The sequence below is a fragment of the Homalodisca vitripennis genome, chromosome 1, assembly GCF_021130785.1.
Source record: "Homalodisca vitripennis isolate AUS2020 chromosome 1, UT_GWSS_2.1, whole genome shotgun sequence".
In the NCBI taxonomy this organism is placed as follows: Eukaryota; Metazoa; Arthropoda; class Insecta; order Hemiptera; family Cicadellidae; genus Homalodisca; species Homalodisca vitripennis.
This window is the reverse complement of record NC_060207.1, coordinates 64,051,196-64,077,336: the sequence shown is the minus strand read 5'-3', so window position 1 is coordinate 64,077,336 and position 26,141 is coordinate 64,051,196. Positions and strand designations below refer to the sequence as shown.

Here is a 26,141-nt window from a genome sequence, read left to right as displayed (position 1 = left end):
TATATTCCAGGATTATAAAGCATAGTTACGAGATAACTTAAAATTTCGTATATTTGAATGTCTAGTCTAATAATTTGGCCACCCTCTCTCTCTCTCTCTCTCTCTCTATATATATATATATATATATATATATATATATATATATATATATAATTATAAAAAGGGTTCTATCATTAAAGTATTGAAATTTAAAAAAGAGCTTTGATGGTGACAAATAAACTTTAGCTAAATGTTTTCCAAAGTCCTGTGCTTTTTTAGCAAAAGAAAATCTCTAGCACTCTAGACTAATTTTTTATAATTGTGTTTATTATACAATATTAGGTTGTTACACATGATTTTAGAGTGTTTTAAATGCTCCTTATTATTAAAGTATTGAAATTTCAAAATAAAATTAAACTAGATTTTTATTTTGTTTCCATAGAAAAGTCACTGTCTAAAATGATTTTTAATTTTGTTAAAACATCTTATTGTTATATATTTTTATTCACAATTCATTTATCATTCAAACAAATTCAAAAGGAGCTTTAAATGATCAAAAATAAATTTTAGGCGAATTTCTTTCTGAAACCTTGCATGTTAGTAAATATAATCTCTAGCAATGAACTATTCTTTACAATTTTGTTTATGGTAAAAATATTAGGTTATTACACATGATTTTGGGTTGTTTTTAAATGCTTCATTCTCTAAACTGGAGTGTTTATGAATTGCCACTCCTCCCTTTTGGATATTCTGCTTGCAAAATGCAAACTTTATTCACAGAGCCCAGTGTTGTCATACCAATATGGTTTTGGTCATGCTGGGTAACAATCAGTAGATCAGAGGACATTGTGTGGAGCAGGTGGTCGAGTCTGTCAATCTTATTTTTGATTCTGTCTGTGTTTTGATGGAAGATTGTGAGTTCATTGCTGTCAGTCTGTTTAACTTAGTGAACTATCTTTCGAGTACTATGTAGATCCAGAGGTTTCACAGTCTCTCTTAATTGTTCTTCTCTTAAATGCGTATTCCCAGTAATGAGTTTACAAATGTTTTGGTTGTGAATATCATTTTGTGTTTTGACTTTGTTGTTTGACGATGGAATAAAAAATGACAAGATAGTTACTATGCATGTGAAGTGTGGTTTCATCTGATGTTTTAGACTGGATCTGAAGAGTTTTCTCAGAGTTTATTTATGAGAGCTATTGCCCAAAGAGGCAGCTGTCTTCACATTATTGATGTGCTCTTTGAAGAAGTCCTCGTATGACTGCCCTTCCCATAATTTAATGGCGCCTGCCTGAGGTTTACGCTTTTTCCGTAGTGAAGTAAAGGTGTTCGATATTATTACTCTTAAATGCAGTAGCAGGCTGATGGACATCGGCCGCAATAAGTATGTTTTAAGTTCATTACCTTCATCGTCGTTCGAAGGAGAACAGTTAGTTTTGAATAGAGATGGGGGATGTTTTTTGGGTGGTCGGGATTCTGTTACTAGTTTCTTTGGCAGATTTACTTTAAGTCTCTTGACTAATAGGACAATGGCAATTAAAAGTTCTATCCAGTTCTTGGACAGTAGCTAATATTTCAACTTGCTGGTACTTCAGTTGGGTTAGCAATAATGTTGGTACTCAATATTTAGGGGGTTGTCATCACCCATTGTTTAAGTTGTTTTAAAGTTTTCAGTCTAAGGTGCTATATTCTTGAATACTTTTAAGCAGACTGTCTGTATATTTATCAAGAGTACTAATGTTATTTATTATTGAATTCTTTAGACCTTATTGAATTCAATGTTGGTATATTATTAGGTAAGGTCTGATTCCCTGCATCTGTGAAATGACTGGGTGTTGATTGAATAGTTTTATTTTGGTTGATCAATTTACAGTTGAGGCATGCAATGGTTTGTTTAAAGTGTGTAACATTGTTAGTTAGTCCATCGATAAGTGCCTCGACGTTAAATTTTATGTCATGAAGTGTTTGTATAGTTTTATTTCATTAAAGGTTTTTAACATTGTTTGATTTTCTTAGTCAACCTCTGCTTGTGTTTCGTTCAGTTGCACTAGACTGACTTCTATTACTTTCTGATATCTATATTCATCCTGTTCCATCTTTTCTCTGTCTTTGCCTCACTACTAGCTAACTTGGCCTCCAGTATGGCAATCCATCCTCTTAAAGATGTATTTTCTTCTAGAACAGCTGATTCTAGTTTAGCAACCATATTAACCATATGCACTCGAAGGCAGTATTTATAATTTGTCCTTAGAGTTCATATGGCCAGCTCTTCTGGCCAAGACATAATACGTCAATAGCTCGTAAGGCCAGCACCACTGGCCTTACGAAACTAGCTTTAGTGAAACATAGCAGTTATTTTATAATATTCTCTTTGTTTTATAATGAATGGTGAGTGCTGAAACCTATTGAGTGGCTTTATTTTAAAGTAATTTCAAGTAAAGCATTAATTTTAAATTAGCCTATAATTCTTCTCTAAACATTGACAGTGCAAATAAGATGAATGACGCATGTTAGGCCTATACACTAAAGTGAAAGAAGGAATAGAAACCTAGAAAATTTTACTAGAAGATGTGTGCTAACTATTCTTGAGTAGTCTACACATAGGTATGTATTTTTAAAAGTTTTATTCCGTACAAATCTAGGGGATGCTAAATCAGCGTCTATACCTTGTTGATGTAAAGAATAAGTACTGAATAAAACAATAAAAATCTAATCATATTGTGATTTGTTAATAGGTATATTTATTATATTGCTATGATTTGACTTTAATATTTAAAAAACAATAATTATCTATAGTAAAAAATACTGTTCATCGAATATGCTTACGTTAAAAAACTAGGCTCTAGGCATTCAAATACAACTTTATTTTAAAGTAAAATTAATTTTTTTTAAATGATAATCTAGTTTTTTACTGCAAATAATTACGAGTGATTATCTAAGGGAGATGTGCTGAAAAATTATTTCTGTTTGTAATAAATGTCAATTAAAAACTGTTTTAATGTAAAATTAAATGTGAAACATTAAATTCATTATGTATCAGTACATATTTAAATGTCATTTAAATGTAATAAGACTAGAGGTTCAGTCGTACATCAATAATTTGCCAAATACAAAAATACTTTGTACATACGGTTAATTTTTACTCAGAGGTGTGTCCCTTCGTAGGTCAAGTTTTGGGCCATCTGCAAATTCTGTAAAGAACAATTCTATACTGTAACAGTAAACTCTTTTGTCTAATACGAGCCTAAATTGTTTACTGGGAAGTAAACAAAATTATATAAGTTTTTAATTTGAGATAGTTAAACTTAGAAAAAACTCTCCATTTTCGTGAAGCTATGAAATCCAATAAATAATTTATCATGGCTTCATATACAAATAAAGTACTTTCAATTGTATCGAGAAACATGATCCATAGAGTTCTCATGATTGGATTAAATTTGCACTGATAATGCTCAGTGAATACCCTTAACTAGACTATTAGTAGATTTTCTATTGGTGAGGACACCCAATAAGCAATGCCTGTACAATAAAAATGACACAGTATAAATACTTGACTAACTGTACATTTTACCTCATGTAATATTCCAAATATCTGCTTTTGTCCTACTAAAATAACAAAATAACCTAATATCAAATTAAATAAAAAACAGCGTTTATTTTCACAAAAATGAATATTAGTGTGCATACAGCTGTAAATATCTCATATTAAAGAGGAACAATAATAAATTATGGTATTTTTTAAGAATTCTTATAGCTGACATGAAAGAACTTAATAGACAATAATAAAAATATTATATCTCATAAGAATGAATCCACATATCGAAATTAAGAAATCTAATTAAAATTTAAAACAAAGAGAAACAGCATTTATCATTAGTTTTAGTTTGCTATCTTATTACTGTATAATTAAGAAACTTAAAGAGAAAAGAGCTTTCATGGGCTTTATTGACCTGTGCATGGAAGTTTAAAACTGTAAATTGATGTATTTTTTTATCTTAAGCAGTGCGTTAATTAATTTTATAAACATATTATTTTAAAGAATTAGCAGAAGTAGAATATATGATGGATATGATTTAGTCAATTCTGTTAGTGATATTTAGAAAAAAATAAGAAAGCAAAGACATGAGTGAAAAGTTTCACAAAAATAGGAAAATGTGCCCATTGAGAAATTAGGCATATTTGAGGGAAATATTATTTCATTGTTTATCCAAAATTTAAACGCAATCGTAGATAGTGGCTTGTAAGTGACAGTGTCACAAAAATCCAGATAACAACTATTATATTTACGATTAAACCTCTAAAGACAAATCTGCTTGTGTTGCTAGTTGAATGCTAGGGGGTGCTAATTCAGTGACTGAGCCAGGTCCATGCGTTAAATTAGCACCCCCCTGCCGTGACGTCAAAGTCCGAAGGGGTGCTTATTCCAGGGGATGCTAAAGCAGCATCTGTACAGGCCATACAAGTTGCGAGGACAAACTACGGCAAAACTAACGCAAACTGTCTGCAACCTTGGTGTGGCCAGTACTACTAGCCTTTCAAGTGCTAAGGGTTAAGCCTCTTCATCACTGGCAAGGTATTTTCTATCAGGTTTTTTTCTAAACTTGGTGATGAATAGTTATATTTTGGAGTGAGGGAGTTTATTGACAGGTTATTTGTATATAATGTTGTGCTTTTGTTAAAGATCAGCTTCTTTTAGAGATCTATTCAGAACAACTGAGTACTCACCCTCTGCTTGTACACCGCAAGACTACCACCTGAGTATAGTCTAGAAATTACATAAAACAATATCCAAGTGATTGACCATTACTGGCCAAAATGTAAGAATCCATGTTAGGCTATCTGATTCTCAATGTAACATTATTATGAACAAGGAGCTTGTTATTCTTCTCTTAAGTTATGTAATACACTTTTAAGAGGTTTAGAGTAATCATGTACTAAATTCAGGAGTCCTAAAACATTGCCATAGTTTATTACAGTATTTGTGGATGATGAATACTGTAAAAGTCATTTAGCATCTGATTTTGTCAATGATCACTGTGACTTTGTATTGTTTACTATAAGACAATAAGTCATTTTACTTGCTTATTAGCATGCCATATTATGTTTACCTGTTCAAAATTGATTGTATGTTTATACAATCAGGCAAACATGATTTTGTTATTTGTTTGTACATGACAGATCAAATAAAATTAAAAGATTATCATTTAAATATACATCATGTAGGCTATAGGTAAATTATAATGGTCTGTTGTTTATCTGTTTTAGAGATTACAGGAAATGAACAACGGTGGCCTGGGTTTGCTTCATGATCAATCAATGCACAATATATTACCACATATCAATAAGCCTGGTAAGTACCCACAACATAAAATAATCAATTAGGATGTAGTAGTAAAAAATCTCTTTATGAAGATTGTGTTTATCATGGTTCACTTGTGTGAATTGGTAATGCACTTATTTTATTTTTCACCACATTAAAAATTTCATACAAAATAACAGCATTCCCAGTTGAAGGGTGCTTTTTTTCTACTAGAAAGTATTGTGTCTTGTATGAATTCACAGGGATAAAAAAAGTTCATTACATGATTATGATTGTTTACAATTTTGTTTTGGTTTACGAGGTGAGTTTTAAAATTAAACAAGAGGAAATTTATTTCAAAAGCGATTTACGAGGGTGGTTCGGAAGTAAGTTGCAGAGGCACCTGATCGCTGAATGGTTTGGGATAGCGGCGCGGTCTAAGTGACAGGATGTAACCACATTCGGTAATCTGAGAGTGTCACATTTAAGCTCATAATAAATATATATATATATATATTCATTTCCCCACATAATTACTTTTTTCACACATTTGTCACATCTCAGAATTAAATCTTGAATTTTCTTTTACTGCTGCCTTTTCAGATAACCATGAGTTACGGATTTTGTCATTATTATTGTAGTGCTTGCCACCAAGGTGATTATGAAGTGCTAATAAAGACGGAAGTTCTATGATACAATTTCAGGGCTGTTCTATAAGTGTTCTATCTAGCTGAAAGATTCCGTTAAATTATTGATCTGGAGAGTAGAGTGAGACTTTTATGAAGAAATACAATTTTACAGCAATAGGTATCTGTGTTTTTAGTTGTTCCTCATGCTAGAGCCATTATGAAAATTCTTCCAGAGAACAGATGTGAGGATTTTTTATTGTGTTTGGTTTTGACCTGAAAATGAGATATTGTACGCCTTTATTCCATTGACTTGCTTCAATTAAAAGGTGATATGCAATACCAATGTATCATTTCCAATGTCAAGTTGACTTAACAAGGCCTGAAGGAATCACCTTCATTGTCATGAGGCCATGGAACATCACACTTATGTGGTTCGTTTGGACCCAATAAGATCACAGTTTTCAGAGATTAGTTTATAAAGAACTTCCTAGACACTTAAGGAAGTGCTGTGGAAAATGAGGTTGTTATAAATATTCTATTTTCATGAATTTTACTTCAGATGCAGTCATCAAATCATGTATGATCATAATGGTAATTCGGAGTAAGCTTTTTAGCTCTTATGTTCTTTCTACCTTCTCTCATTGCATTAGAACAATACTCATCACATGTTTGAGTAGGTTTAGAAATGTTTCTACAACCAACATATTTTTTGTCGTAAAATGTACATTGCTATTTTTAAAGTGACAGTGATTTGTAAAATTAGTAATTTTAAAAAGGTATAGAAATATATCTTCAAGCTGTGTGCTAAAGAAGACGAACGTGAAAATAGGGTAAATGTAAATGTTTTGTAAATACATTATAAGTACGGTTTTAAAAAAGATATACATATAATCTTTTACCATATTATTCACAATAAAATTGCATACGTTATAATACTAATGGATAAAATACTGAAAATAATTAACTTTATTTCTTTTGTTATGTTTGTTTTGTTTTGTTTAACATTAGTTTATTGTAAGAACAACAGTAACTATGTATAATAATTGTTTTACTGTGTTTCAACATTTTTTCAGTTTCTTACCTTGTTCTATAAGAATATTTTATGCTGATTGGTTGTTAAGTAAGGATAAAAACACAAATTATAAAAAATACAAATTAAGTAAGGATAAAAAAAGCACAACACAATCACCTGTCTAACAATACACCTGGAGTCATGTAATGCAACAGTTGTTACACAATAAAAAATATAGATTACTTACATTACTACCATGATTGTATAATGTATTTGTGAAAATGTCAAAGGACACATACTTTAGCATATACAATCATGATTTTACAATGTTTCCTGGCTCAAAAATTAAAACAAAACCGGAAAGAAGGTAGCTCACACATCTTTTTTGGTAAGACTAGTACGTTTTCCCGTTTAACTTTCTTTACAGGCTATAAACAGCCTGTTCGTCCTAAAAGGATTAATAAGGAAACAAAAGGATTCAACAATACGGCTCTTGCTTGAAAAATGTATCTTTAGTGTTGTTTTGTGTACATTTATTTCGTCTAATGTTTATAAAATTAGTTAAAAAAAAAGTATAATTATAAAAGTACACAAACTCTGAATTTTATTTGTAAACTAATCTATGTTAACTAAATATGTTTATTTCTAAAAGTGTTGATAAAAGAAACAAAGTAGTAAAATATGTTTTCCAAATTATGGGTTTAGAAAGTTTAGCATTAGTCTTCACATGAACCCTATATATTTTTGGTACTGTCAAAAATCTTGGTCCTCAATTGGTCAATTCTTTTGAAATTGATCAATTCAAAGGAACTTACCAATGACAAGTAAGAACCTGATGTTTAATTATTTCTGTCCCATAATTTAATGATAAAACTTCACTCTAGCTCCTTATGTTTATTCCAATTAATAATAAATATTTATATTTATTGTGTGACTTGATGACTTGTAATCAATGTTTACAGCTCAAGGGTGTGGTAACTCATCAGAATACAATAACACAGCTAGAGGTCATGCACATAGTTAATTAAATTATGTCTCATTTGATGCAGTTAGTTACTTTATTCTATCCTTTCATTTAGGTCCAGGAAGGAGGCGCAGCAGTTCAAAAGTGCAAGACAGTGAAAACTTCCTTCAAGCCTTAGAGGCTGTGCGTTCAGGCAGTTTAGGCTTTTGTAAAGCAGCGAAACTGTATGGATTAAACAATCGAACACTATGGCTAGAATATAAGAAGAGAGGATATCCGTCCAACCGCCCACCTGTAAATTTGAGACAAAAATCAAGCCCAATGTCAGCTAAGACTTCTTGATTCTGTCATTTCACTGTACAGATTATTGTATTTATGAGTTTTAAGAGTTTTTTTTTAGTGTGGATTTATTTGTTTTAGCAATAAATATTGCTGGAAACACTAGAGCGTTTAATTGCTATTGGTATTATTTATATAACAAATAAAACAATGAAATAAAAACTGTTTATTCTAATTATAAAAATAAATGAAAATTTATCTATATTTTTAAAATTTTTTATAATCTACGAACAAATGGTTATTTAATGTATGTCTTGAATGGTATTTAATTGCTATTTCTGTTTTATTTCAAAGTTAACTACATAGATTTTGGTTAAAATGAATATTATTTTTTAAATAATGAATATCAATTTATGTCATTGATAAAACTGTTATAAACAATATTAGGATACCAAAAGAACTGAAATGTCCATTTAAAATGTATTTTTTACTAACTTATTTATTTCTGAGAGTAAGATTTAATGGTTTTAACATTTTCTTGTTTCGTGCAATGAAAAGCAAAATAAGTATGTAATATATAAATTTATTTAGTAATTAATTAGTGTGTCCTTCTGTTGTTCTGTGTGTTAGTCAAGCTCATTACTGTATTACTAGTTATAAACTTAAACGTAGTCTAAAATTATTTATTTGTCAGTTTATGTAGTATACTATAAGTGAACAAACAATTGAGTAGCTAATTTATCAATTTAATTTATTTACTAGAGCCTGGTAATTATTTATAGTTTATGTAGAAGTTATTTATTTTGTGACTTTTAGAATAACGTTATGTAGCCAACCACCACATTAAAAATTTTCCCACCAATATGTTATTGTTATTATTAGTTGTATTGGTACTTATTTATTGTCTGAAACGGATCGAAAAATACTTTTTTCAGACAATGTTCTAAATAATAGTTCTTGTTATTACAGGATCATATACCTTTGTAAACTTTGAGGTAGTTTTAGATCTGATAAAGGTTATTAACAGACAAAGTTTTCAAGGGAATAAGGTTTGAACATCATATCTGAAACTGATTTAACATTAAAAGTTTTCTTTTTGTATACACTAAAATTTATACTGAGAAGTATTCCTTTAACCCTTTTAGGACAAACTAACGATATATTGTTAGTTTGCCATTTAGTCTTAGAAAAATTAACGATACATTGGTTGGTGGTGTTTGTATCATTAAATGTTTCTTAATACATTGACTACAGCGAATGCACATTACTACTATTCTGGCTGCCCTAAAGTCAGTACATAACTCGTGTTGCAGTGAATGTACTCAGTAATGATTCAGTATGCTTCATGAATGTCACAGACATTATTTGAATTTGTTTAGTATATTAGCAGTGAGTTATCATCTAATGTCTAAGATTGATAATGTGAGAAAAAAGAGATTACACAGTTGGAGAAAACTTTTTTAGCCATCAAATGACATCCGAAAGCCAACAACATTTATGAATTAAGTTTGTTTGTATTATTGTGAAGTGTTGTGTTTAAATCAAATTGTGATGTTATAAAGATAAAAACTTAATTTGCCTTTTGTAACTTTTCATTATTGAATTAAAATTTAATATTTGTACTGTTATTAGTCTTTTTATTCATATTGCAGACAGTTTTTTATAAACATTTTTAAAGACTTAAAATTACTAATACATAAGTAAATATATGTATGGAATCGGACTGTAAAATATTTTTATCATTTTCAAAATTTGTGTAAAATAATTGTTTGCACGGAGATAAGAATTTTCTTTTATAAAATTATTCCTTAGAGTGTATGCAAATAATAATGTTGGGAAATTATTTAATGTCTGCATTAGTGTAAAAGAAATATAGTATTTTTCTCATAAACTACTAAACTTTTAGTAAAAACTGGACATTGAAGGAAACAGGATTTTTCTGGACATTTGCCATCGTTCAGTAATACAAAAAGTCAGTAACACTATGTTTCGAGATCTGCAATCTGATCTGATCTGATGTCCGGAAAAATCCTGTTTCCTTCACAATCCTTCCATCGTCAAAAATAACCTTCAAACAAAGGATTTGCAATCTGATCTCGAAACATAGTGTTACTATTTTTTTTTATATCACTGAACAATGGCAAATTTCTAGAAAAAAATCATGTTTTCGTCACAATCCTTCCATTGTCAAAAACAAACATCAAATAAAGAACTGGACAGTCTTCATAGCATTAAAAATCTAAAACCTGAGTTGTCCTAAAAGGGTTAAATTTCTAAAAAAATTAAATAACATCATTCTATTGGTGAGCCTGGATTAAAGCAAGTATGTGTAAAATAAAGAAACCATTAAAAATACATGTATTCAATTTTTATTTTTATTTCAAATGAAGGTATATGTTGTAATTGAAGGTACTTGCCAAATGTTTTATTTTTTCAGATTTATGATTATGAAAAGTTATTACTGTACTATGCTTAATGATGTACTGTATTTTTGTTCATTTATATGTTACTAATAGATTTTAGATTTCTAAAATAAAAATGTTTACATGTGATTTTATGTACTATTTCTAAAGCATAGATTTGTTCTGTAAGTTTAATAATATAACTTTTACTTGCTTTTAATAATATTTGTTGTAACCATTTTCTCAATTAACAAAAATTATAGCACTAAACAAAGTTGTATAACTGTAGCAGAGTTCCAAATAATAAAACCACATTTCATGGTTTAGATTTTAAACATACATTCTTAATTTAATATCATTGGTAAATTAATACACATTTCCAATATCACTTTTATTCTTGCGAGGCCTTTCCATCATCAGGTAACTTCACAAATTTTCAAATAAAACACCATCGGCTCACTCTGTTTTCATTCATTATTTATTTTCTGCACATATCACAAATTTAACAATACACTGGTTTTGTGGTTTTTTGCCAATCAAAGAACACTATAACTGGAAGATTAAGATAAGGCACGTGAATAAATAAAAGTATAACAACTGCACTGTTAGGCAAGCCAGTAATTTCCATGAAAACTTTCATGACGTGATATGAATCTGACCCCACCTCTTGCCACTGGCTGTATATTCTCCTGTTTACTACATATAGCAACTGCACTGTTAGGCAAGCCAGTAATTTCCATGAAAACTTTCATGACGTGATATGAATCTGACCCCACCTCTTGCCACTGGCTGTATATTCTCCTGTTTACTACATATAGCAACTGCACTGTTAGGCAAGCCAGTAATTTCCATGAAAACTTTCATGACGTGATATGAATCTGACCCCACCACTGTATACTACATTGTACAGTGTTTTGTGATTTCTTATTGTATGCGTTTATGAATGTGATTCCTTATCTAGTATTTTAGTATACAATAAAGTTTTTTTCCTTATTGCTGTTCTGTGCATGATGGCCATATACTGTATGTATGATGTTTAGATAAGACAAATAATTAAATAACAAAAAAATAGTCAAGACTAGCAACACAATCTGGATAAGTTTAGTAACCTTCTTGGGCCCTGCACCATTCAAAGTTGGCGATATTAACTATCAATAATTCACACCTTGTTTACTTCAAATATTTAATCATTCAAATTTTCCCCTGTCTCTTCAGGTTTATTTATTACGGTTCAACTTTATTATAGCAATTTACAATGAATGTGTCATAATTCAAATTTACAATAGTCCCCAAATCACTTACTTATTTGTAAACAGTTCCAGAATCTAGATCCCTTACCATAAGATATAAGAGTTGTTATCCTGCCTAATTTTGTTGTTTTAGTTATGTCTTGATGACATAAAAACTTAAGTGTATTAAAAGTTTGAATGGAAAGTGGTGATAACCTTAAGTATTTTGTAATAATAGTACCCTAAAAAATTGGCTAAGTAAAATCATAATCATACCTACGTTATGGTCAGAACATAGTACAGAAATATACATTAAACCATTTTAACCATTTCTATTCTAGTATTAAATAAAAACAATTTCATTGAGTTACTTTAGCTAAGATATAGAACAGAAATGAAGTGTAAATTAACACATTCAAATGTTGCATTTTGTAATACTGAATTTTAGTAATGAATAATAGTTCTTTGTGTTGGTATCACATGAATAGTAATAATGATGTAATTATAAAGCACACTTTCAAATCAATGGTGCTCTAAGTAAATAAGAATTAAACTTATTTCGATTTTATATACTCGTATAAATGTTTTGTGCATTGTAGTATACATTTATAATACCAAAAATATTAGTTTTTAATTAAATACGATTTACAAATACTCCTCTAATTTTTACAATTTACAGATACTCCTAGTTTTTAAGTTGTGTATTAGATTTATTGGAAGTATGAATATAATATTTGTATTTGAAGCAAATTTTATATTATAGTTGTTTTGTACAAGCTGTTAAGCAAATTATAAAATAAATCTAAAGCAATAATTTAACTATTTTATTTTTATTAGTATTCATATGCATTAGAACCTCCGTAACTTGACACAGAGTGCACTTCAAAGTTGACTCCAGTTAACTTATCAGTTGAGTTATCAAGTAATCCAGAACATTAAAATTAAATAACAGGAAACACTGTAATTGACTACAACTTTTGTGATTTGATGTACTTTAGTAAACCATCCCTCATACTAATTTATATACAATTTTAATTATAACATATTAATACAGTATTGAATATCTAATTTATTGTAACATAATACAATTTTTTTTAATAAAAATAAACCGTTTTCAATACTGGTACTGCAATTAAGGACTTAAAAAATAAGTAATTTTAATATGACAAAATGAAAGTTACCTGTACAACACAAATTTTGAAAGCAGTGCCAAATATTAAGGGACGCTTGTATTAAACAATTAATTCTATAGTTATATATTGTATACATTTCCCCCTTAGTGCAGTCCTTCTAAATATAATGTATAAGCAATGAAAGGAAACTTTCACATTTAGAACTTAATATCATAGTAATCATTTATATTTATATAATTTGTATTATTTTTTTTAGTTACTTTGTAACTAACTTTAACATACTCTGCCTAAAATATGACATTGTTTTTAACATACAACTTTTCATGCATATATCTAAAATAATAAGTTTTAAAATAAAATAAATGTAATGCTTTTTATGATTTCGCTGAACATTTACTTAAACTTATTGTTTCCTAGGAAATTTGGATATTTTTATTCACTGTACACAAAATTACTTTAAAAATAATAAAACATACCGTACAATTGTAAAATAATCCAAAAAAATCTTCATCTTGATGTTTAAATTCTTTATCCAAACCGTGAATCGGCAAACGGTTTTTGAGCACAGGAAATATTTAAGTCTTCCACACTTCCATCTCTATCACTGATACCAGAATTCTACTTGTAATCACTATCTATGCAGAGTCACACAGTTCCTTATAACCATTACGATCAATATCTCATTTAAACAATAACAAACAACACACGTTACTTCGCATGTCATAGCTGACAATCGAAAACCATGACAAAGTACCAGAACGAACAGGTAATCAATTCAGTGCTGCTAGTGAAAAAACAAAATTAAATGCATTTTCCTCGTAGTAGGTAACGATCATATTTACAATACCTAGTTGATATTTTCAGAATTGGAACAGCCCATAACATTAAAGAATGGTAAACATAGACTAGACTAGATAATCAGCTCGTAGCTCGGTATTCATCCCACACCACTCGGTACGTAGCTAGCACGTATGTCTTCCCCCAATGAGTTAATTGATTAATTTAATCAAGACCAAGAACTATGACTTATTCCATACTGTTGTACTGAAAAAATCCGTGGCATCCATGAGGTAAATGATAGTTGTAGCTATAAAATTCATCTCGGCAATATATTCCATCACCTTGCTCTTAGTCATGTTTTAAAGGCCTCTTGGAAGAATCCTGATACAAGTAAAAATATTTTCCAAGTGTCTGCAGGGTAAGCTATGCTTATTTCTGGACTCTCTTTTCTTACTGTTCTAAGACAGATTCCACCTTGCTTCCAATAGAAATGTCACTCAAATGATTAGTATATAAACAACGGTGTATTCCCTGGTGTCTGAGTATTCAAAGTACTACTATAAGAGCATTGTTTGAAATCCTGATATAGATGAGAAAACTTTCCACAGTAACTGTGAGGTAACTTATAGTGTTTTGGAAAATTAAAATTTGGAAAAAACTCCAAAATCAATCCTGTCCTGTTACTACAGGAAGGTTTTTTATATTGCACCCAACAGAGAAATAATTCCGAATTCAAACATGAAAAGTGATGTTCCCGAGCAATTCTGAGGTGTCATAGTAATTGTAAAAAACCGCATCCCCATAAATTGTTTTATATGGCTTCTTCATATGGTTTTATATATAAAACTTCCAAAGTGATTTTCTAGTCAGGTACTTATGCAATCTAGAAAACACATAAGTAGGACCAATCGGGCTAGCCCTCTTTCGTTTGAAAAAAATTCCTCCAAATCGGTTTGGAAAAATTCTACCTCCTCCTTTTAGAATTCAGTTAAAAATTCAAATAAAAATGCGATGTGAATGTGACGAAGGAAGAGAATTACAGATCAACCTTGTTCCTCAATACTGCCATACCCTCTCTATGTATCATATGCCATCACTGTGAGTAATCTTTTCTGCTTGTGGATAGATTTCTTTGGTAGTTCCATCCATTGTCTTCAACATTATTGTGTGAAGTACCTTGGCATCCAGGTACTTTTTTCATAATGCAGTTTAGAATTACTTTCAGCCTCTTGTAATTCATTGCAAACTCACTGCCTAAATAGTCCATAACTATTCTCCATGGGCACACTAGAGTAGTTGTTCACTAGACTGTAATTAATTCCATGATTCGGGAATCCAGCTAATAATATCAAGTCAATAAATTGCTCCGCTTGCTAAGAGACCACAACCTTCATCCAAGGACAGGATTAAAATGTGAAAGAAGCTTGCTCCTATAACTCTTCTTTATAGCAGCAAAACGCCATGGTTTATCAGCTGACAGAGTGGTGGAAGAAAGAGTGCTCTTATACCTCAATCTACTACATATTCAGTGTTATCCAAGATGGGAACTGCTTCCATTAGATTCTTGGATTCAAACAAATTCCTGAACTGAGGGATGAAGCTGAAAAAAACCATTCATTTAAAATTGATACCAAATTGGCAAATCAAAGCCATCAGCTAAGCACTGTACATTTTTAAAAAGGCCCATGGCTTAATGCTTTTCCAATCAATCACAGTTTGATTTTATATTCCTGTTTCACTGCTACAAACAAGAAAAGCCTGTTCTTTACTTTGTAACCAGGGCTCACTTTGTAAAGCTAAAGTTTTAGTTAGTAACATATAGTTTAAGCCGGTTTCATCATAATTGAAATCTGTGTTGGCTATTTTCATCAATAAAACAGTTGAATTTTGTCTTGAGCTCATGTGCATTGTCAGAGTTTGCAATCAAATTTTGATTGTAGATACTAAGTTGTTTCACACCATTTTCAATAGTCCATACAACCATTGCTTGTTGTCAACTCACGATTTCCTTCTTCTTATGATTCTTTTTAAGACTTGAAAGCTTTCTCTTACAGGAAAGGCCCTAATATTGATGTCCCTTTTCCCTTTGTATCCAAAAACACTGATTTTCATAGTTTTCCTTAAAAGATTCTGTACACATTCTTTTTTTTCTCTAAGATTCAATTTTTTTTCCTTCCACGCAATTACAATTCATTGCCTGACATTTAAGTCCAAAAGTATTTTATTTTTAAGTTTCTTTAAAGTGTCTAGCTTCATGTCCATCAACACTGCCACTTGCAGTGTCAAACACACACTTTTCTTAAATTGAGGTTTTTAACACTAAAACTAAACGTAAAGTTTTTAAACGCAATGATAACTAAGTTTAGGAACACAACTGAGATCATTAATGCCAGACTGAATGTGAGTGCCAGACAACTAGAGTGAAGTTAAGTAAAGTGGAGTATCAAATTGTGAACTTTGACAATATGTGCGATATGAAATGCCGTCTGTAGATACATCTGATACCAAGAGATTAACAAATATGCTGTTAATAATTCCCAGTATAAAAATGTATTATTGACTGATGACCCCACTGAACTGTCAAATTACCAGGTGTCAAGTTAGTGAGGATTTACTGTATAAAAATATGAGTGGTTGTATATAAGGTGCTCCTGTTTCCTTTTTTATCATGGAATCTCTTGTAAATAGTTTGTTAAAACTTATCAAAGTTAATTATATAAAAATTGAATAATAGACTGATATAAGTGCCTTTGAAAATACCAATTAAAATTATGTACATCTTTACTTAAGTTAGCTCTCTATGAAAAATTATGCAATTTTATTGCAAAGGATTGTCTATATACCTTTTATTTCCTTTGGGGGGGGGTGGGGGGGGGGGGGGGTGGGGGGGGGGGGGGGTGGGGGGGGGGGGGGGTGGGGGGGGGGGGGGGTGGGGGGGGGGGGGGGTGGGGGGGGGACTAAAAAAATATTAAAAAGGATACATAATGTATTTTATAAATGAATGTTATAGAAGTACAAAAATTATAAAGTAAGAAAAAATTGGGTTACCCTTAAACTGCAAACAAATATTAAACTACAAAAGAACGATAATTGACTATTTATCTACGGTTTTTTCATAAAACAAAAACACATTTTACTGATCTCAGTGGTTGTCTGCAAGCAAATTGACGTAGCACTCTCATGAAAAAAACAAATATAGAAAATACTAAGTGAAAGAAAAATACTATTTATAAACCAATAATTTGTTAATTAGTTTATCTAGTTTTCAAATACCAAGTATGATATAAATATGGAAAATATTTACTGCTAGAAAATATTTTCAAAAGTACGATAATTTGTCATTTAGATTAACAAAAATTCTAAGGGTTTGGTCATACACAAATTACAAAGAATTACGTTTTTTGCATTCAATAATTTGCGTAATACTAATCAGCTGTTGTCCGATGAATAATCGAAGCAGACTGACGTTGCTGTGGTAAAAATATATCAATATATTGACTAAGCAAAATATTATTTACAAAGTATGGTTAAAAACTTGTTTAAGCGATTGGTAATTTGTGTTTCTGGTTATCAACCAATAATAATTAATTGATGCTCCAAGTTCTCCGCAGATGTGAATGTCCAAAATCCCATCAATTGTTTCTCGAATTCCAAATCTTTGTTGAAGATTGGGTAGATTTGAGATTCGGCTTCGACTCATCTTTAGCAATTATAGTATTTTTTATAAATACTGTTTACTTAAAAGATATACAGAAGGACAGATTAAACAAGGATAAAAATCTATTTGTTGACTGTTATAATTAGAAAAAGAAAAATATTATTAATATACAAGTAATATTTATATTTGTGTATTATTATTTTATTCTTGTGTTACAGGCACTAGGCACTGTCTGTTAAAATGCTGCCTTGGCAATCATTATGAGTTAGTCCATCGATACTAATTTAGGTACGCTGATGGCAATCTGTAGAGTTTACAGAAGCAACTGGTTAGGATTATTGTGGCCATATTGAATGCTTCCCACTTTGATCTTAGCCATTCTGATATAAAGGGAGTAGTAGGAACCAGTTGAAAACTAAAAGAAGTTAAGTCAAAGATATTACTGTAGAAAAAGGATGAAATAAAGAAAAGACTGAAAATGGCCCTGATGAACTTGATCCAGAAAAATGAAGATGAGAATAAATCAAAAAGGCAATGAAGATTTGGAAGATGTTCTCAATAAATTATGGACACTATAAATGAAGATCAAGAGGCTGCAGAAATAATAGAAGTTACTGAAGAATCAATTCCTGGAAAGGCAAAATATTCTAAGCAAAATCTCTTGCGGACGAGAGTGGTCTATATCATCAAGACTTATCTTGCTGCCTCAGCTTCACCGGACGATAACTGCGCGTACGCCAGAGCGATGCTATGCACAAGGTCAATCGCAAGTTGGACGGGACCTGACCGTGACGAACGGAGGATTTCCTACGTTATTCCCATTGCACTGGTGTTGTCAAACTACTACAAAAGGCTTCCAGAAGAAGTCCTCCTACAGAATATTTGCGGGGTGAAGTAAACAAAGTAAAGTCTTTTTATATTTTATAAAAAAGTTACATTAATATTCAAAGTTAATTGTGTAGAATCATACCTCTTAATCAAAATTGTCTAATATCTAGATTATTTGGTCCTAAATTTTGATATATCTAATAATGATACTTCATTTTAACAGTCATATTTTTAGGAACAGTTATTAAATGAATATGCAATAATTAGAAATAATTGTGATTATATCTTTTTAGTCTTTTATTGCCTAATTTATCATAAAAAATGCCTTGAAATGTATCATATCCATGCCGAATATTAACAGGATACCTGATGAAGCTCTGTACATTTTCTCAAGTCTCGAGATGGTACAGTTGTGCGTCGTGTAACAAGAGAGGACTCTTCAGAAGAGGTGATTGTATCCCTGGGATCCTCATATCTGCTACAGAAGATCCAGGAGATGACAGCAATCCTGACGCATGGCTTTCCACTGTGCACGTTCTCGTATACTCCATTCACAGTGTGACTAGTCGCTGCAAAAACCCTGTTGAAAATGGGAGACCTCGAATCCCTGTGTTTCTCTGGTGGTGGATGTAAGTAATATTGTATCATAAGTTTTGCTAAATAAATTATATAGTTTTAAGCATTACCATGGGATTTTTTCTTCTAAACTTTATCGGTACCACTGTGCCGTGTTATTTCTTGTGAGAGGCTGTAATGGCAGTCGTCTTCATTTTTTAATCCCATAAAACAGTGTTAAACTTCAAAACACTCTTTATGCATATGTTATTAAATCGTAAAATTATCGGAAATGTCCCAGTTTAAAGTTATAATTGACATGTATATCCAAAATTGTTTGTACCTTTTTTAGGGATGTTTATCGGTTTATTCAGAAAACATTTCACACTTTTTAAGCCTCATTGTTTAAACTTATTTTAAAAATGAAAAATATAAACTTTACAAGGCAAAACAACAAAATATTTGGACGGGTAGTAATTAATGTCTTTTAAAATTAGATGCAATTCTCTAGCCCAACTCCTTAAAATGAGTAGGTCAATTGGAGATGTCTTTTTATGAGTTAAAACTAAATTTTCATTTCACTTACAGCCGGTTTTTAAGGACTCTGCATCGTTGAAATCCAGTCCACAATTTTTAGTTTGCTTTTTTATATTAATTTAAAGTTTTTATATTTTAAAGATTGAAAAATTTGGCTGTAGTGTTTTTTCTAAAGCCTGCACCAGCCAGAATCCTGAATACCCTTTTTTGCAGTAGACATTCTCTGAATTAGACTCACTAGGAGTTACCACTCAGAACATTTAGATCCATGTGTATTAAAGGAATTGGAATAATTAAAATACACTTGTCTTAGATTCCATTAAGTGTGGTCATAGGAATTTACTATTACCACAATATTTACACTGATACACATAAACAAATAATGTAAAAAATGCAAACCAAACACTGCCATAAATATAAAGAATTCGGTGGAGTAAATGCAATTTTGATATACTAGACTAGAGTGCTTGCACACTGAACTCACTGATCAACAAAAGATGGGTGGGAGAGAATACCTCCCATGCGCCACTGGCCCACAAGGGGGGGGGGGGGGGGGGGGGGGTTGGGCACATCCTATTCATTCATTCATTCATTAACTAAGTGCTGTAAACTTTACCAATTAATTTCTTTGAGATATCACTTGTCCTGGCCAGTGTTCTAAAGGCCTGTGTTACTCTCACCCACTAGCTCATTACAGTCGAAAAAAAACCATGTGCTCAGCTTTCTCGCTCGTGCGGGCCTGCACATCATGACACACTAGATCTCCATCAAAGACATCCATCTTGTAAAGGTGCTTTTTTAAGGTGCTGTGTTTTTACAAGGCCTTTTTATCTTGTTATGCCAAAACACCTCTCCAGCTGTAAATGCCTCATAGACAACCATTCTTCCAAGGAAGAAAGTAAAAAATATTTTACATTTTCCTAAAATCTGGTGTGGTGGCCTATTTAACTATTGATGCTTGTTCTTTGCTTTATGAGTTCAATACCTGAGGTGGGCATATCTCCTGGATATCCCACAGAACGGCTCTGAGGGCCCCTTATGAACTTGGGTTATGACGACATTACTTTCCAATTACATTCAACTGCCATTAACTTCTAACATCATTGCAGCCTGGAACCGAACCACAGAGTGAAACTGTTGAGCTTGGAAATAGTCACGGGTCAATCAGTCATTCCTTTTTCAGATATGGACACGTTTCCCACCCATTTGTCGACAGAAACAGTGGAATGGTTGGGAAGAGGAAAACAAACATGCAACTCGAGAGAGATGAAGTTAATACCTGCTCCTCCAAGTTGACCTGGAGTCTTAAATATTACAACAAAATCTGTGCAGATGATCTCGACTCACCAAACGTAACAACACCAGACATTTCAATACCAGGCTTACAAAACAAAAAATCAAAAAATACCTAGGCATCATAGTTGACCCCAAGTTATGCTGGGAAATCCAACATACAACCAAACCTGCATGAAACAATCATCAAGCCTTTATTGTATATACAGAATCAAGCAAAGTAATGCAGTCCATAAGTGACAAAGAGAGTTGCATATTTTTGCTACTATTTCAATCCCCACCTCAGATACGGCAATTACGTGAGGAGGAAACACCAGGAGACCAAATTAGAAAAGGTTACTTCTTAACACTCTTGATGTGTCTGGCCTAAATAACGATTGCAACCTCTGTAAGAGATGCTGAGGCAGTTTTTGGTGGTTTTCCACATAATTTATTTAAAAAAAAAGTATTTAAAGATATAAGAAAAAGATATTTAAACATGCCTTAATATCAGCTCTTACTTTCGTCTTTATTTTAACGTGGTAATTGTTAGTGTTTTTTTTCAAAAACTACACATAAATTCTTTTTTTGAAAAAATCATATATTTTTTGAGGACAGTTTTTTTATCTAAAAAAACACTAAACCTAAACATTTATACAAATTATTTAAAATGACCCATTTACAAATATAACTGTCCTTAGAATAATACAAATCATGTTTTTATGTTTTGTAGTTTTTTGACAAAAAAAACTTATGCGAATGTTGAAGCTGACGGCATCACGTTCGCCGTCAGTACTGTTTTCAGCGTCTGTAACATAATTTTTACCAGTTGTAAAATAATGAGTATGTTTTCATTTTTATTCATAATAAAATAGAATATTAGTTTGGATTAATAAAGTTAATTTTAATTTTAATACAAATCTATAGTTTGATTCACGAAAACAATAACATAACCAAAATTTTAGACTGATGTTTATATTAGATCTTTATTCTTACCTGAAATATGTGTCTCATCTTCTTCCATGAAAAGTCCAGGATCGATGTCAGAATCGTCAAAAAATACTATCAACACCAAAAAAAACTATTCTTCATCTTAATACAGTCACTGATCGCAACTGTCGTTCAAGCTGCGATAAGCCATGATCTACGACATCGACTGCCGGGCCTGCAACGAACGTCAGTGATCAGCGGCACGTAAACAATGCGACCGAAGTTCGACTTTGTCATTTAAAGGCTCATGTCAATACATCTGATTTGCTTTCTAGCGGTTAATTGTGGTTACTAAAAACCCAAATAAACATTGTAGAGATTAGGCCAAAACTCGTTTTAAATACGGACAATGTAATTATAAAATACCAATTGAAATGACAAACCCACGTAAAAACTACGGGGAATTAGCATTCTATCTGAAGTTTCGCTGTTCCGTAAAATTTACGGGATTAGCACTCTAAGTGTTAAAGCAAAGATAAGGGAAGCAAGATTTTTTAGTTACACTGGCCAATCTAAACTACAGAGGGACTCAGTCTGGTCCAAGAATCCTTTCAAGAATCTAAAAATCCTTATAAAGTTTCACTTTACGTAAGAGACGTCATTATCCACACGACCACAAAAATACAACCAAGACAGAGAGGTATACACCAGTACAACAGAAACTCCACCAATTTTGCACTTCCACAACACCACCTGAGTCTCTTTAAGCGGAAACCATACTATAAAGGTGCTCTCTACTCCAACAAACCTAACAGAGCACCTAAAGAGACACTACCAAAAGCAACTGACAACATGGCTCTTGGACCAACCGTTCTACTCGGAAGATGAGTTCCTAAACAACCAGCACCAATAAAAGTAATTGTCACTGACACATTACTTGTCCTTTTTGAATATATCAATGAAGAATTGTTTAATGAAATAGCAACTTAACAATCTCAGACAATTCTTGACCTGCACTCACCAGAGGACAACTCATTGAGGATCGCCTGGTTGTCTAAAAATGGTGATTTTTCATGCCCTTGACATCCTTTTTTAGATTCTCACAGGCTCAATCTATTACGGCTGTGAGTTCTGCCTGGAACACAGTAGGGTATTTACTCACAGGGAGATGAAAACCTCACATCAGAGCTTTCCTCCTGAATCCCGCCAGTTTCCCTTTCAATCTTGGATCTGTCGGTATATTAAGAACCTCCTATGTACACTCATTGTATTAATATCTAAAAAAAATCATTTGTTAACTTCCAAAAGGAAGACCTATAGTAAACTTTAAACACTTTTATTAACATTACAATCTTTTAGATTATATAATAGCATTTTTTCTTTTATACATTTCAACACATTTTTATTTTATTGAAGTTTCTTCAGTGCTAATGTATATTGATTGCAGGCTTGTAGGACAGATTTGTTCGGGAAAACATCAGAAGAGAAGGAAGTCAAGCAGATTGCAGGAAACTTGATGGAAGCACGGGCCAAATAGAAGCTACGATATGTACCACATCCTCGCCGAGTTTATCACACAAAAGTCCCTCATAAATCTCATTGTTCCACTCAAAGAGGTAAGTTTTTATGTAAAATATTATGTATTTTCCATTTAAATGTTGATCAGTGATTAACAGTTTGTCTGTTATACGTCATTTTTTATTAATTTTTTAATAAGAGATTAGCTTAGCCTCTTGTTACAGTTCATATTATAGATCTCTCATTAAGTCTGTGTTTCCAGGAGCTCGGTCACACAATGTCTCACAAAGCTATCAACAAAGGCAGGGAATGTCTGCGACATATAGTTTTGGGTCTAGTGGACAACAAGTTTGTCACTACAGAAGCTCTGTTGATCTTCGCTTATGGCACAGCTTCAGAGAGCATTCCTGCGCTGTTCGCCGACCTCAAGAAAGATCTCAAGGATGAAAAAACAGAAAAAGGTTCTTCTGGAGCCAAAGACTGATAGTTTTATAATCCCGCAAGGTACATTTAACATATACAGTAAAAATAGATTTTTAGCTTATTTACACTCGAGAGCATGAAAATTATTTGGCAGGACCAATGTTATTAATATTCACCACCCAACTAGCCTGTTTACCAACACCATACTCAGTAGGGAAATGTTTTCAGAAATACTCCTTTATTATTATATAATTGTGTAAATGGCTCTCATATTTTGAATACTTTTTTACCTTCCCCTTTTTCAGAATAGAGGAGTAGATCAAAATAAAATCTTGTCAATTTCAACTCTTTATTAATTAATAAAAGCATAAAAAATGACAGGATTGATTCTCAAAAGAAGAGGTATCATACTTTTATAGGAATATTTTTATTTTCTCAGAATGTGGTTTGGAGAAGTCTTTCAGATTGTAGGATGGCTCACTAAGGGATTTTAGTGACAATGGCTAATGTTAATAGAGGATTTGCTCTCACTCTCTTCCTGATTAGTCTACCATTAAGAAGAAAGATATTGACAAATTTTTGAAGGTGGTATATACTCAAATCATGTTAGTTATAATTGCTTAAATTTAATACATTACAATTTTTTTATAATTTCTTAAAATACCACAAGCGTTTTGTCGGTTTCAGAGCCGAAAAGCAGACCAACTGTTCAGAGTAAGTTGTTGCGCTCGTACAAATGCTCACATATTTGTTGAATTTGGCCTGATGCTCTACCAATTTCTGCTGAAGCGGGATAAAATCAAAGGTGATGATTACCGACCCCACTTGGACCCTCTAGTTAGAGTGCTGACCGACTGTTTGAAATCTGAATATGTCAAGGTAAGGCTTTCTAGTTGTAGCATGTTAAATAATAACTCAAACTTAGAGTACAGGTATGGGATCAATAATTCTCACCCTCACCATCAGAAAATGTTGATGTAGAAGAATGTGTATTTAGAAATAGGACAGTCTAAGAAATAGGACAGTCTTCTTAGTGGTGAGCTCATTGATAGTGGTGTTTTTAAACACTTATTAAATGCCAACGTCGGGCTCAGAGTTGAACCGACACGCGCTTATGATGTTTGTACAGAATAACTGACGGCCATAAAACCTGTACCGACAGCGATGCTACGCAACAGACAACATTTGCCGTTCCTGTATTTAGCACACTCTGCGGAAATTTATCCAAAACCTACTGTGTGGGGGGGGGGGGGGGTGGGGGGGGGGGGGGGTGGGGGGGGGGGGGGGTGGGGGGGGGGGGGGGTGGGGGGGGGGGGGGGTGGGGGGGGGGGGGGGTGAGAGAGGCTCTAGCAATTGTCTGGGGCCGTGAAGAAATTTAACCAATATCTGTATGGGTAGGGGAATTTACTTTATGTACGGACCACCAAAACCCGCTTCCTCATCAATATGTTTGGTCCTTCATAAGGGTTTGTCAGGTGTTTAGCGTCCTAGCGAAGGATGTGGCAGACGCTATAGTTTTATAATTTTTGTCAGGGTACAAAGTTTAATATAGAATATATTAAATATCAGTCTGAATTCACGGTAATGCCGGACGGCGATTCCAGCAGGCTACCATGACAAATGAAAGAGCCTGGAAAGGTGAGCGACGATGACCACTGGAAGGGCAGTTATTTTGCATTGTCTTTTGGAAAGCTCTGTGCCCTTAACTTTTGAGAATGTACAAGCAGAAACGCTAAAAGATCCAATTTTATGCAAAGTTATTGGTTATGTAAGGCACGGGTGGCCCAATAGCATCCCTGGGATGACAAGGAGTTGTTGCCATATTTTGCAAGGAGGGAAGAGTTGTCTATAGTAAATTAATATATTGGTTTGGGGTTACAAATTAGTAGTGCCTAGCAAAATGAGAAAATATGTGCTGGACGAGCTTCACTCATCCCCACATGGGTATAGTCAAAATGACGAAATCGATAGCTCGTAGTTATGTTTGGTGGCCTAATATTGATGATCAAATTGTGTCCCTGGCAAATAATTGTTTTTCCTGTTTAATGGAGAGAAATAACCCTAGCAAGTGTCAGCTGCATACGTGGCATTATCCCTCAAGTCCATGGCAAAGGCTTCACATGGATTATTTAGGTCCGATTAATGGAAAAATGTATCTACTAATTGTTTGATGCACACAGCAAGTGGCTGGAAGTGTTTCCTGTAGCTTCCACTTCAGCCAATGTAGCCATAAATCATTTAAGAGATTTGTTTCAGTAGGTTTGGTCTGCCAGAGGACTGTCCACAGTGACAATGGTCCACCCATTTTTCCTCATTCGAATTTCATAATTTTTATGTCAAACAATGGTATCAGACATACTTTGAGTCCTCCATACCATCCCCATGAGTAACGGTTTGGCAGAGAACTCTGTCAAATATGCTAAGAATAAGATCAAATGTGCTTTAACGTGATAAGAAAGATGTAAATATAGCTTTAAGTAGAATATTGTTTTGATTATCGAAATGCTGTTCATTGCTACCACCAATGAGACCCCAGCAAACTTGATGTTTAATAGGCAATTAAGGACTAGGTTAGATTTATTAAGGCCTAACCTGTCAATGACAGTTAGTAAAAGACAAGACAAGCAAAAGGAGTATTTCTCTGGAACTAAAGTTAGACTAATTTTATCCTGGTCAAAATGTAATTGTTAGGGACTATCGCACCCGCGACAAAT

General features: G+C 32.5%; 1 protein-coding gene and 1 long non-coding RNA gene across 4 annotated transcripts in view; one reads left to right on the top strand and one right to left on the bottom strand.

Moving 5' to 3' along the window:
• The window catches only part of LOC124363240 (protein tramtrack, beta isoform-like), a 46,501-nt gene extending 37,032 nt beyond the window's left edge, over positions 1 to 9,469 (top strand). For all 3 annotated transcript variants that reach the window (XM_046818418.1, XM_046818435.1, XM_046818426.1), the window contains exons 5-6: positions 5,245 to 5,329; positions 7,999 to 9,469. In XM_046818418.1, the coding sequence (XP_046674374.1) occupies positions 5,245 to 5,329; positions 7,999 to 8,225 (312 nt within the window). In that variant the 3' untranslated portion in view covers positions 8,226 to 9,469. The remainder of the gene's footprint in view (positions 1 to 5,244; positions 5,330 to 7,998) is intronic.
• An 818-nt stretch (positions 9,470 to 10,287) lies between these two features.
• LOC124363236 lies at positions 10,288 to 12,062 on the bottom strand. The gene is made up of 2 exons (XR_006922531.1): positions 11,453 to 12,062; positions 10,288 to 11,340 (listed from the first exon to the last, which is right to left on the bottom strand). It is a non-coding gene; the product is annotated as an uncharacterized LOC124363236 (long non-coding RNA).
• Positions 12,063 to 26,141: the final 14,079 nt, after the last annotated feature.